General features: G+C 47.9%; 2 protein-coding genes across 3 annotated transcripts in view; both read left to right on the forward strand.

The window, feature by feature from the left end:
• SLX9 (SLX9 ribosome biogenesis factor) overlaps positions 1 to 13,871 on the forward strand; it is a 38,832-nt gene that overhangs the window by 24,236 nt on the left and 725 nt on the right. The window contains exons 3-5 of one of the 2 annotated variants that reach the window (XM_059868335.1): positions 6,975 to 7,043; positions 10,018 to 10,171; positions 12,572 to 12,640. In XM_059868335.1, coding sequence (XP_059724318.1) covers positions 6,975 to 7,043; positions 10,018 to 10,171; positions 12,572 to 12,640 — 292 coding nt within the window. The remainder of the gene's footprint in view (positions 1 to 6,974; positions 7,044 to 10,017; positions 10,172 to 12,571; positions 12,641 to 13,871) is intronic. The other variant, XM_059868336.1, reaches the window with a different exon arrangement.
• ADARB1 (adenosine deaminase RNA specific B1) overlaps positions 12,590 to 13,871 on the forward strand; it is a 55,373-nt gene continuing 54,091 nt past the window's right edge. The window contains exon 1 of the mRNA XM_059868334.1: positions 12,590 to 12,640. The gene's annotated coding sequence lies outside the window, so the exon portion shown is untranslated. The remainder of the gene's footprint in view (positions 12,641 to 13,871) is intronic.

The following is a 13,871-nucleotide window of genomic DNA, read 5'->3' on the forward strand; positions in this document are numbered from 1 at the left end:
AGATAAAATCCAGTAGTGTGACTATTTCAGATCTAGATCTTTCACTGTGTAATACTGCAGGGATACTGAACTACTGATTTTTAAGGCTTCTCAAAGGACAGGATAGTCAAAGGTAATCTTATTAGCAGGAAAGGAAAAGATATTTTGGGAAAAATCTCTTTCAAATGCAGGCCTGCAAGGCATTGTCAAAAAGCATGGTAATGTTTCAGTATTCTGCCTCCCTCAGTAAGCCCTAAGGAGAGAATTTACCCATTGGTAAACATGAATTACTCCTGGTCTCAGAATAAATCTCATTCCAGAGATTGGTTGCTGTTCAGGCTTTTATAGAAATGGTGTTCTGTTCTTCTCACTGCCCTTTATTGAACTGCAACATTCACACAAATAGCTATGGTGTGTGTGTCTCTGTTGCTAAAATACACATTTTTACCCTCTCTGAGAGGACTCTTACCAACTGTCCAAACTGTGCTGCAGACTCACTGGAGTCTGCTTTGGTGGTCCACTTTGATCAGATAAAGCAGGTTGTTTAGGACTGTGTCCAGTCAGATTTTGAATATTTCCATGGGTGGGGAGCTGGGGGCTCCATGACTTCCTGACAATTTAAAAAATCACAAAAATTACCCCAAAAACTAGTGGTTCACTGTGTGCTCCTTGTCTCTTGTCACTGGCACCACTGGGAATAGTCTGTCTCCCTCCTGCTCTTCCTTCCCATCAGGTATTATGCACATTTATGGGATTTCCTTTGAGGCCTCTTTCCCAGCTGTCTCAGCCTCTCCTCAAGTAAAAGACACTCCAGTTCCTTAATCATCTTAGTGGCCCTTACCTGGATTAACTCCCCCAAGTGTGTGTCCCCCTTGTCCTGGGGAGCCCAGGAGGGGACCCATCACTCCAGATGTGGCCTCACACATCCAGATGTGGGACAGAGGCACTGCAGCTGCTGTCAGACCTGCAGGAGCAGGGAAGCAGGTATAGTGGGTGTAATCCCAAGGAGGGTCTCGTGTTGCTTCTCTGCAAAACTTCTGCCAGGGCTGGGTGCTGCACCTTTGGGGAGGCTGCTCTTTGGGGAACTGAGGATTGCCTGTGCTCCCAGGGAAGCTTTCCCCCAAGAGTCTGATCTTGAGGGATATATATCCTTTTTTAAACATATATGTGTATTCCTACATCTTCCCCTATGCCTGAATTGCAGCAGAGGAAGCTGCTTTAACTGGATGGCAATGCTTAATGCCCCCTTTTGGCTCAAGCTTTTGTTCTTCAGGAATATCTTGAGCCAGTCAGTGTTGTTTCCTCTGGGTGAGGGAGGGTCCAGGCCTCCCTGGTGCTGCCTGAAGCAGCGTTTGGCCTCAGCTCCACTGTCTGAACTTCTTGGAGATGTTTCTCTTGGGCTTACAGATGGGGTGGTGGAAGCAAAGAAAGCATGGTTGATTCTCCTCTCTTGAAGGGCCACGAAGTTGCTCTCAGAAGCTCTGGTGGGGTTTCTCTGCTCACAGTGTTCAGGCAGGATGTTGGACTGGTCAGGTTTCTTGGCTGAGTGTGGAAAATCCGAGGCTGCTGCAGACCTACAGCTCCCTGTACCAGCCTGGCTGCAAGAAGGCTTTGCCATTCATACAGTCATAGAATTGTAAAGGTTAGGAAAGCTCTCTGAGTCCCACCATTCCCCCTGCACTGCCAGCTGTGCCCCAAGCTGTCCCCAAGTGCCACATCCACACACCTTCTCAGTGCTTCCAGGGCTGGTGCCCTGATGCTGGGGCTTCTGCTGCTCTTGTGGCTGAGTGACCTGTTTTAAGAGAGCTGCTGGGCATAAAATTAAATTCACTGTGATCACAGCTATTTAAATTGTTTTTGGGGCTGCACAGAGAGGAAATGTATGCCAGTGAGTGCAAGGAAAAAGTCAACTTTTTTGCCATACCTTGACAAATACGAATATTTGCACTGTGTAATTTATGATACTTTTGGAGAACTCTTTCCTTGGAAGAAATGCACACACCCTTGTTGCATGTACATGGAAAGGGGTGTGGGGGTTAAAATGTCTTTTCTTGTGAGCAGACTCATTTTCCCAAAGCTGATTCTTGAAGATCACACCTGGTCTTGGACAGTCCCTGACATGGCATGTGTTTCCTAGGGCACCTGTCTGTGGGTGAGCCTCTGTGCATTTGTTTTGTGGGCTTTGAAGTTTCCCCTGTCAGGGAGTACTGAGACCTGTCCTTGTTTTCCTTTTCCTTCCTTTCTTCTTTTTTCTTTTCCCCATGGCAGGGGTTTGTGATGAGTTAGTCTTTAAGGTCCCTTCTAGCCCAAACCATTTTATGATTTCTTTGATTTTCTAAGCCTGAAATAGCAATACCAAGCTCCTGCCTTGGCCAAGGCATTCTGCAGTCCCTGGCTCAGAAATCCGGGTTCCCTGTGGCATTTCAGCCTTGGTTATAAAATAACCTTCAGCTGCACAAGTGGCTTCAGGAGCAGTGACACGCTGGGCCACCTTGAGCATCCTCTGTGTGCCTGTCTGTGACTGAGCCTTTGCAAGGCAGCCTCTCTTAGGGGAGGGCTGCAGGATGAGGAGCTGGAGTGGGCAGAGGAGGAGAAGGAGGTGCTTTTACCTTGTGGAAGGGGCTGAGTGTGCCAGCAGCACTTTGGACAGCCTTGGTCTCTGAGGTTGCCTTTCCCAGCCTGCTGTGCACATTGTGACTTCCCAGGCACCTGCTGAGGGGATGTGCTCCCCCCTCTAATGGAGCATCACCCTGTGAGCTGAGGCTGAGCTGGGCTGCCCTGGGAGGCCTTGTGCCCTTGCTGGGCTGCTTGGAGCCTGGGGATGTTTACCAGGCCTGACAGAGCCATGACCTTGGTGTGAGGACACGAGCTGCTCTGGGGCTCCAGGGCAGAGCCAGCCTGGGAAGTAGGCTGTGCTTCAGATAACCAGGGGATCTGAGGGGACAGAGAATGCAGGTGCCACTTTTTGTAGGAAGCCTTTGTTGTAGATGAGTAATGCAATAGTTGGCTCTCACAATTAAGAGACAGATATTATTTAGATGTAGAGTGATGTTATTGATTACAATAACACTCTTAATGTCACTCATATTACAGTAACATCCCAACATATGTCACTCCACAGTCCTCTTTCCCTCCCCACCTTGTCACAGCCTGGGTAGTCAAGACATTTAGGGGAGGCTGGCTGGTTACCAGGAGGTAAGATAACAGCCCCTGACCTCCAACCAAGATGTAAAAGTAGTCTCCACCAATGGATGGCAGAGAGAGTTGACTGACAAAACTTCAGAGGAGCTAAAGATACCAAAGGCAGAGCATTTATTTTGTAGAGGAGCCACGTGGCTGGTAGTCATGGTAGGGGGGCTCCCAGCACTGTGATTTTTCCTTATTCAGTCTTTTGTTGTAATTTTTGTCAAGGTTGAATAAACCTTTTTAAAATTTTTAGAGTGAGGGTCATTTCTCACACCTTCCATGCTGGGGCAAGAAGAGCATCAAGCTTTTCTCCTAACACCTGGTGTAATTATTAAGTGTGAACAAGAATCATGTAGCTTGTTTTAGATGATGAAAAGCAAATGCTGTATCCATGGAGAAATGCCATGCAGGAGCTGGCACCTTTTCCTCCAACACTGCATCCCAAGCCTGCTCAGGGGGTGACAGGGACTGGGTGGGCAAAACCCAGATGTGTTTTCTGTGCCCCATACATCCAGGTACCAAGCTGTCCCTGGGGGATCCCCTAGCAGCTAGAGGACAAAGAGCCTGGACACAGCCCCCTGCCTCTGTCCTTGCCACCCCCAGCCTTGGTCACACTGGTGACCCTTGTGCATCAATGCTTTGGGGAGCAGTGGAGGTCACAGACTGGGAGCTGGCAGTGGGATGAGGGCAGGGAGCTGTGGAGCATCCTCTCTGCCAGAGGACATCTTGGCTGGCTTTTGGCCTGGCTCGTGTTGTCCCTCAACTCTGTTCCTAGAGGAATAAGAACACCTTCAGGGGTGGTGCAGTGACAGCTGCCAGGTCACAGCCCTGTTGTGTGTGCCCCAGGAGACTGTCCTTACCATTTCCCAGGCTCTTTATTGGCCAAGAGCAGTGCACAATTTACAAGTGACGCTGTGTAATTTAAAAAAACAACCCCAAACCACACCCAATATTCTGCTTTTGCATGTAGTCTGACTTCCTTCATTAACTCATCCCACAGCTGTAGGCATATGCTCATTCTTGCTATTACACAACTGAGGCTAAAATTAAAACATCTGTTGTTATTTAACTTCAGTTTGCCAAAATACAATGTTTTGAGCAGCAACAGCTTCACTGTTATGTATCATTGGGGTTTTGGAATATTAATTAATGTTACATGTTGTTTCTTAATGTCTCATGGCCCAGGAGGAGCTTTGTAAATGTCTGGTGCTGAAGGACCCTCCTCTGTCCATGTGGCATTGCACAGGTTTATTGAATCTTTCTGGTCATGGCCAAATGCTCCAAGAAATGAAATGTAGTTTCCTGGAACTGTCAAACCCTCTTGGCTGCAGAGCCAAAATTAAATAGTGGGATCTTGGGGCAGGGAAAGCCTGTAGTGTTACAGCTTTAACTCACTCCAGCTTCTTTCTGAATGCCTAGAAAGGATAAAATGGGGATTTCTGAGGTAGGATTTATAGATATATTTAGTCTAAGGAGTTCTTTATGAAAAATAGTCACATATATGTGTATATACACACAGACACACACACATATATATATATTTTCTATTTTTATTTTTAGTCTGAGTCCTTTACCAAAAAACCCTCAAGATTTCTGAAATTAAGGAAGGCATCCTCAAAAATCTGCTTCTCTGTCATGAGAGCAACATCTTGAGGATTGCCAGGAGGAGTACCAAATTCTTGATGTAGGTGGCAAAAAGCTATTGTGGTTTTTTTTTTTTTAACTTGTTTGTATCTGGCATGTCTTGTACTGCACAGATCAGAGGGAAGAAAGAAAAAACCCATGTTCTTGGTAAAACAAATAATTGTCAAGTTTCCAGTGTGGAAATGGTCCTTAGGTAATGGGGTGAGATTTGCTCACCTTTCCCTTACTAATGTAATGGGGTTTGCTCACCTTTCCTCCATGCATTGGGTTTCAGAGGCAAGTGTTGTTAAATTACCTCTGGAATGGGCTGGAGAGGGGGATTAAACCCTTCTGATTTCACAGGAAAACAATTAAAATGGAGCTGTGGTTTGGCTTGATCTCAGAGGTGCTTGCAAGCTAAATAAAAATAAAAGGCTGCCTTGGGGACAGCCTGTGCTGTTAATTAACTAGCTAAATTCTGCCCTCACTGTCCTCCAGTGGCTTCCCAGCGGTTTTGGCACTCGACATCACCACTGGAAGCTGCCAAACACAACTTTCCACCTTCAAGCAGCTGAACAGCCTTCTGAGGGCAGGCTAGCATCTGGAAATTGGAGTGTCTAGGGAGCCAAGTGATGGAAAAGGGCAGGAGCTGGCTGCTGGCAGAGGAGGGATGCAGCTCCTTCCCCTCAGGCACCCTTGGTTGTCTGTGGCCACCTTCCCCCAGCCAGCAGCAAGGTTGGGTTTCTGCCAGGAAAACATCTTTTGTGTTTCTTAAATATTCCACTACTGTTTTGGGGAAAAAAATACCAACCCAGACCTGAATTACTGTTATTACTGGAGTTGGCCAGCTGGCTGAGTTGGGCCTTTTTATTTTCATTAACAAATGCTGCCAGGCAATGTTTTTCCAGTGAAGTCATGAGTGTGTTTCCAGATGAGGGGCAGATCTTCCCAGCATTGCCATGGCTGAAATTTGGGCAGGCTGGAGCAGCTGTGGTGTTCTGTGCAGGCAGCCCTCTGGAGATCATTGGGGTGGGATAATAATTCCATAACAATAATAATAATAGGTATGTGATAACTGACTGTAATTCATCCTTTTTTCCCCTGAAACCACAGAAATGTGGGGTGATCAGGGGTGGGTGTAACTCAGAGTTGGTTATTGGAGATGCAGTTTATTCTTTCAGCATCTGCTCTGATACCACAACAAATGTGGTTTTAGTAAGTGCTTTTTGGGACTTTGTTTTTCTGGGAAATGAGGCTGTGGAAGCTCCAGCTTCATTCTCCCTCTCTTAGAAACTCAAAACCTGGTGGTGATTGTTGGTTTTATGGGAAGGTTGCCTTAGCCCCAGCAGGTTTGTTCTGTTCTTAAGAAATTACTAAAGGATGCTTTCATTTAAATCATCCTAAAGGATGTGTAGCTTCAGAGAAGTTATCCTTAGTGAGTTGTTTTCATAATTGTATTGAATTCCTTTCTTTTGGGAGGGAAAAAAGGGGCACATTTTCTTCCCCAGACTTAAGAATAAGCTAAGTGAATGGTGTGATGTTCAGGGAGCTTGTTACTCTATTGGAATTCTGGTATTTCCAGCAGACTTCAGGAGAAAAGTTGGCTAAAGTCAATTTTGTTTTAAACACGTGAGATAAGATCATTTTATAGTACTTGCAACAGATCTCCAGTAAAAATATTTGTGATGGTATTTTACTTTATATTGGATATCAGTGCTCAACAGGTGCTTTCCAAATACTGAATTTGGTAAATAGTAGGTGCTAGTCTGTTTTACAGGCTGCTAGTGACCAGCTGCTCCTTAGGGCTGCCCTGGATGTATTTCAGAAATGTCTCCTTGTCAGGGTGCCCAGAGAAGCTGTGGCTGCCCCATCCCTGGAAGTGCCCAAGGTCAGGTTGGACAGGGCTTGGAACAAGCTCTGGGCTCCACAGCAGGGCAGTTTGAAATGGGAAGAGCTTTGAGGTCCTTTCCAATCCATACCATTCTGTGATCCTGTGCTGATGATCTGATCTGCTTATTTGTTTCTTGTTTTTTAACTCCCAGCAAGGCAGATTTGATTTGTTTGGCTAAAAGTTGGGGTACAGGGTAGCCTCTGGACCTGCCTGCAGCCTGCCTGCTGTGCTTCAAGGGCTGAGCAGAATCTGAAATGCAGGAGCCAGGCTCCCTCTCATGTCTCTTCTCTTCTAGGTTTGGAAGAAAAACCAGTACTTTCTAAAAAAGAGAAGATGAAGCTGAGGAAGGAAAGATGGCTGCAGAGTGAGTATTGCTGTGACATGGAATCACAGAGCATGGTTCTGATGGATCTCTGTACTCTGGGTTGGGTGACAGTGCTGGAAGATGCTGAATGCTTCTCAGAAATCTTATCCCTGCCCAGCACTGGCATAAGAGTTCCAGGTATTGTTTCTCAGTGTTAGCACCAAGACTTAGTCATTGCCCCAGTTCTACTGGTGATTTTTTACCATGTGTAATGTATGTGACTACATTAACCCTTTGTTTATCCAGAAGGGCACTGTGCCCATGGAAGTTAAGCATATTTTTCCATCTCTTAAGACTTTGGTACAGATGTGAGGAGCTGTCTAGTGGAGCTCCTCCTCCCCCAGGAGCCTGGGGATGGCAGGACAGGCTGGAGCTGAGCCCCAGGCTGCCACCAGCTAATCCCAGACCTCTGTGGTGAGACCCTGCAGTGGACTCTCGTGCCCCCTCAGGAAGGGAGAGCTCTGGACCCTGCTGGCTGTGTTACTGCTCTTTCCCACATGCTGCAGGTCAGTGAACTCACTCACCAGACAGTCTGGCCTTTCTCGAGGCAGTGAAATATGAGCTAAACAAGCCCAGCCCGTGGCAGAAATGTTCCTCTCTGCCAATTTTTGCTTTGAGTGTCTTAGCACAGTAGGGGACTGTGCAGTTGTACCCAGTGTGGCAGAGGGGTTCCTTGTGTCACCTGAGGCCATTCTTGGGAGAGGCTTTTCTCCTAACACCAACAGAGTTGGACACAGACTGTTTTTGGGCCAAAGGGATGTGGCTTTCTGCTACACCAGATGATCTCTGTGCCTGAGCTCAGAGCCCAAGCTCATTAATCTTTGATTTCACCAGTTGCACTGAAGGTGTGTCTGGCTCTTCTTAGGTAAAAAGATATGAATTTAACACACATGAGTGTGAAGGAAACATCCTCCCAGACAGCCAGCTAACAGCTGTTGAGTGCCTGGACATCTTGCTTGGACACAGAACCCAGGTGGCTGTGCTAGTCAAGCTCAGCAGCTTTGGAAAAGCCCAGGAGCAGGATGCCTACAAGGTCTTAATCCAGCCCCCCTGATGCCTTGGTAGCATCAGTCTTTCCCAAGATCATGTGTGCTATTTTGGCCCTGCTGTGGCCTCTTTCTCTTGGCTCTGAAATTACTAAGATGAGGGAATGCAAGTGAAATGCAGAGACTTTGCTTTGAGGAGAACACCAAGACAGTAAACTCCAGGCTAAATTACCTGTCTTGGGAGACACTGGGTGTTAGAAGTGCTTTACAGGCACAGAAGTACCTAAAAGCTCTGCCAGTTCTTTGTGGAGAAAGAGCTTTTTGTCCCCCAAAAGAGAAGCCAGCTTGGACTGCTGAAGTTATCCCTACATCTCTGTTTTCCTACATCTGAGTTTGTTGTTTCTTCTTGTCCCAGGGCTGCTTTTGTGACACTGGATGCCAAGACCCTGGGAACCAAAGATCAGCCCAGTAGTGCAAATGCAAAACTTTCTCCCATTCCAATAAGTAATCTTAGCAGAGACAGAGAGGGGAAAAAAACCTTATGTAATGCTTCAGACATTAGAAGTATGCACATTTAAAAATACATATATTGCATGGCTCCTCAGATGAACAAGACTTCATAGGAAAAGAATTTGGGATGTTTGCGCAGAATCAGGTGTCTGAAAATTTTCAGCACATACTGTTTATGAAAGCACTGAAGTAGTCAGCTTCATAAAGCCAGACCAAAAAAAGAAGTAATGCAGAGCAGAAAGCTGTGTTCTTGGCAGGGATTGCTGTGAGGAGAAGTGTTTCCAATCCTGGTTTGTCACAAACATCCATGTGCAGCAGAACTGCAGTTCGTGAAAAACTGCTGCTCTTCAACTCAGCTGAGTTGGAGAAGAAGCAAGGCCAAGCTATCAGAGGAGCAGCCACTGAATTTGAGTTCTGCTTCCTTGGCTGTGGGAGCAGGATTAGACCCAGGATTGTGGTCTGTAAGTGGGACTGGCTGCTTTTGTGCTCCCACCAAAAATACTTCTGCCTTCTGTGGCTGTGCTGCCTTGGGAGCTGTTGGCCTCCCTGTGTCACCAGCTCAGCCCCTGGCTTCTGGCACACTGTCACATCCACACAAGGAGTTTGTAGCTCAGCACTGAGGCTCATCCTTGCAGTTGTCCAAGGGACTTGTGGGTCAGGTGGGGCATCTTGGAGTTCAGCTGGAGGCCTTTTGTGGGCTGTCCTAAAGCACATACTCTGCTGGTGCTCACCCTGGAAACTGCTGGCTTTGGGAAGTGTGGGCAGCTGTGGGACTTACTGTCACATCAGGGAGCCTCAAGGACTGAGGCAGAAGCCTGTGGCTTTTACCTCCTAATAGAAAGGAGACAGATGTAACAGTTGTGGAGCTTTCTGTGCCCACACCCTTGCCTGACCAGGGAAACCTGGTCCTGAGAAGAGCCATGTGCATCTGCCACTTGGTGCAGTGCTTCCAGCATCTGCCTGCTGGCACTCCACAGTGAGTCACTGAGGTGGAGCCTTGACTCTCTTCAAACTGAGTAAACAACTGACATGCAGTCCATCTTTCCTGCCTGTGCTAGGAGACTGTTGTTTGGTGCCAACAGCAGCACAGAGAGGGGGCTGTGCCTGTTGAGGGCCAGATTTGGAGGTGACTGTATTTGTGTTGTCCCTTCCCCTCTTATTTCACAATTTTATGCAAGGTCACTGTGGTTTTTGCCACACCAGGACTGCTGTGCTGTTTTGAACAGTGTAAGAGATGGAAACAGACAGGATCTGGGAATTTCACTTCCCATTGCCATGTCAGAAGGGATGTATATAAGAGTTACAAGTGAATACATCAGTAGAGGCCATGACCCAGCTGCATTTTGTTCATTTTTTCTCTGGTTTAAATCACCCCTGGCCTGTTGTAAATGGCAAAACAGCTGATGAATTTCTTAGCTCGAGGGTTATCCCCTGCAGGTGTTTGCCCTTCTTGCAGTAATGCCTTGTTTCTGATGCAGAAATAGAAAGTGTGAAGATGGCCAAGCAGAAGCAAAAAGCTGAGGCGAAGCGGAAAGCAACACCTGTGGTGGGAGACATGCAGCCCTTGATGGAAGCCCTGCCTGAGCTCTCCTACCTGACCACAGGTGGCAGGGGAAGGAAGCCTCTCAAAAGGTAGGTGCCATTTGGAGATGGGCTGTGTTTTTCCCTTCTTCCTGCAGAGTGAAGGGGCCTTCAGCTCAGCTTGTAGCTGCAGGCCACGGTCAGGAGAGCAGGGTCTCATTGGCAACTCTGTTTTAACCCTTTTCATGCTTCACTTGACACAAGAGAAAGAGGTGAAATGTGTCTTCTGAACCCACAGCTGAGAGGGGAACCATATTGCTTGGATGAGGCTTAGCCTGAGACAGGCTGGGAGCATCCAGATGTCCTGGCCCACAGGTGTCCATGTTGTAATGCTGCTGAGCTCCCCTGAAATCCTTGTCTTGTGGTGTTGCAGCCTGACATTCCATCCTTCCAGGCCTTCATCCAGGCCTTATCCTGAGGCACTTGAAGCCTTTGAGCAGTGCCCTTTGTGCTGTGGCCAGAATCTTTGTTTTGCAGTGTGACTTTGGCCAAGAGCATGGCTGAGTTGGCTGTTCCTGTGCACTGTCAGCTCTCTCTCTCCCTATCCCAGACCTTTGCCAAAAGCCTCTCCTTTTAGAAGCCCAAGCTGGCACAGTGGAGGTGGGAGTTTGACATGGGGTGATGTCACCTTCATGCCTGTGACCTGCTAACCCCAAACCAGCCCCCCTTGGTGCTGGCATGGAGGAGCTCCAGGCTCCTCTTCCCCTTGCTGGCTTCTGGCTTCCCCAATGTCTGTAGAGGAGTGTTTGAAATAATCAGAGGAGGCCTTTATAGGATTTGAATCATTACAGAAAGGAAGGGTAATACTCTGGTGATTTGTCAGCAGTATTAATAAAAGATTAGATTCTCCAGGAATTTGATCTCCTGCAGGGTAAAAGCGCATTACAGGGAGGTTTTTATTCTGCTTTATAATGAATGAAGGCAATGAAGTGTAATGAAGCTGAGCTGCTAACAGGGTCCAAGTGAACAGGCAGCATGCTGGTGATTTTGAGGGGAAATCCAGCAGGAAATGTACCCCAGGATAACTTTCCTTTAGGCTTTGTCACCCTCTGCAGAGCTGCTCACCTCTGAGGGGTGACTTGGTGGCACACACAGATTTGGCCAGCCCTGCTCTGGTGACAAAGGGCTGACATCCAGCTTGAGAAAGGATTTTCTTGAGTTTCTGTGAGCATTCCAGGCAAACTAGGACCAGAAGTTGTTCTGTGCTGAGCTTTTGAAAATGACAGGAGGAAGAGGAGAGGAAAATGAGCAGGAACTTAATGAATAGAGGTGGGTGATGGAAATGAGTGAAGGAATGTGAGGCAAGGGGAGTAAGAAGAAAGGAAGAATGGGGGGGAAAAGGCAACATAAGAGGATGGAGGGTAGCATGCCAGAGAGGAAAGTGGAAGTGGAGGTCACTGTAACAAGAGAGCAGAGCCTGCTGTATGGAAGAGGAGGTGAGAAATTGTTGTGTTTCCTGACCTTTGGGGCAGATCAGGCGGGGGTGGCCATAGCCCCCAGCGCCCACCAGTATGGGAATATTCCTCCTTGATCCCTGCTCCAAGAGAGGTGGGATGCAGGCCCTCTTTCTCCCCCTTGGCCTGTGTGCTGGGGCTCTGCTTCAGGGTGAATTGGGGAGGAGCTTCCCCACAGAGGCAGAGCCTTTTCCCAGCCCCTTTCTTCTGTTAACTTTAGTATCTGTGTAATCCTGAAAAATGGAATCTTCTTCTCCTTTCCTTAAAGTCCAGCTCTACCAGCAGCTCCTCTTGTGCAGCACAGGTCCCAAAAGCAATCTCTGTGCTTCCTGTGTGTCCCTGGCTGGGGCTTAGTGCTGGCTTTGTGGTAAATCTCTGCTGCTGCTTGGCATGGGGCGTCACGAGGGATGGTGTTACAGCTCTGGTCTCCTTGGACTTTGCCCAGGAGTAAGGAAGGCATGGAGAGGTGGCAGATGTGTAGCTGCTGCTGTGCCTCTTGTGCACCATGCTGCATTCTAGCTCACAACAGGGCTGGCAGCTCCCTCCTCTTGCCTGGTGCTCCCAGGGTGGCTGTGGGGGCTGGAGCTCTGCAGTGTCAGCAGGAGGGAAGATGAGCTGTGCAGAGGTGACACGTGTGGAGGGGAGGGGAGGTTCCATGGAATCTTTGCTCTGAGCAACGGGATCAGTTTGACCTGGAGGTCAGTGATAAGCAGAAAGGGATCTGGGCATGGACAGCTAATGACCAGGGCTGGCTCTGAGAAATCTGGTTTTCCTGTAATGCCTCCTGCTCTCTCAGCCTCGGGTGGAAGGAGTTTGCATTTCCCTGCAATGCCTGGCTGTGGAAATAATTGCCTTTCAGGAGAATTTCCATGCAGGACAATTAATTACCTGTTCTTTCTGGAAAGGCAGATGCAGAATCCCTGGACTCTTTCCATCTACACTGCCATTGCTGAGTTAATGCTCTAACACTCACTTGTTTTGTTTCTTCTCTCCATAGCCACATAAAAGCAAAGGCAGAACCAGCAGACTTCTGTCTGATGAAACAAGCTCAGAAGCAGCAGCTCCTGTGAGTACCCATTTGTCAGTGTCCAGTTCCTGCTGAGCCTCACGGAGTGGTTTTGTCTGGAAGGGATCCATGGGGGTCACCTGGTCCAACCCTTGGGCTCAAGCAGGATCACCTGGAGCTGGTTGCTCAAAACCCAAGTCCACATGGCTTTTGAATATCAAAAACTTAAATGTGTCCAAGTAACTCCTGGATTTAGTCTGGCAACTCCTTATTCCCTATCTGTTGGATAGTTTATAGTGCCACCAAGAACTTCATTTTCCCTCAGCACAGCTCTCCTGGGGCTAGGCTCTGTCATCTGGCAGTGTTTGCTTTCTTGTTTTCTAGATTTCTGTCAGTTTTGAGCCATTCAGCTTCAAACTGAGGCTGAACAGTCAGGCTGCAGATGCAGCACTGCTCTCCATGAATACCTTCTCTGTCAGAAACAAGCCTGGCTTGGTGCTGGGTGCCTTTCTCACTCAGTTCTGCCTTGCTTTGCTTTTGGTGGCCTGGCAAGTCTGTGCTTCTTGGGAGGGAAGAAGTTTGGAGGAGGTTTGAGGTTTCTTTCCCAAGGTATGAGAGGTTCCCTAAGCCTCACCTTAATGCCCAAGCCAAGCTTTGGGAGCCTTGGCTCCTCCCTCTGTTCCTCTGGCAGGAGCATTGAAGGGGAGGGAGGTAGCTGGGCACTACCAAGTGTTTGTCTGGCAAGGCTGTGGAAAGCCTGGCAGTCTGAGGGAGATGAGGATGCTGCAGTGGATGTGGCTGTGTGAAAACTCACATGGCTTTTTTTATACTCCTGCTCTGTTCTTGTCCCTCCCTTTGCTTGCTTTTTGAGACGAGGCCATTTCCCCCGGGAGCAGCTGTGACCAGGCATGCAGAGGTAATTCTGTCACACTCTTCCCGTGGTGCCCAGCTAGTGTTGCAAGTAGGATCACCAAGGCTCAGTGTTCAGCAATAAAGAGAGTCAGTAGAGGGGCTCTCTAAAGAGAATTTGATGTTGTGCTGGTGCAATCCGAAGTCATTTTCATTCCTGGGGATGCACCAGATCCACAGTCTCTTGTTTCTGGTTTACTAGGGAAAAGCTCTAAAAAAAACCATTCCCAAGTGATGCTGGACACTGTCATGATTGTTTGTGTCTCTGTGGCATGAGATCAAAGTCCCTGGCTCCCATGAAGCTGGCAGCAATTCGAGCTTTGCCCTTGGCTAAATGAGGTTTATTCTTGCCCTGTCTTTCTCTGAGATTTACACTCAGGAT

The sequence above is a fragment of the Haemorhous mexicanus genome, chromosome 26, assembly GCF_027477595.1.
Source record: "Haemorhous mexicanus isolate bHaeMex1 chromosome 26, bHaeMex1.pri, whole genome shotgun sequence".
In the NCBI taxonomy this organism is placed as follows: Eukaryota; Metazoa; Chordata; class Aves; order Passeriformes; family Fringillidae; genus Haemorhous; species Haemorhous mexicanus.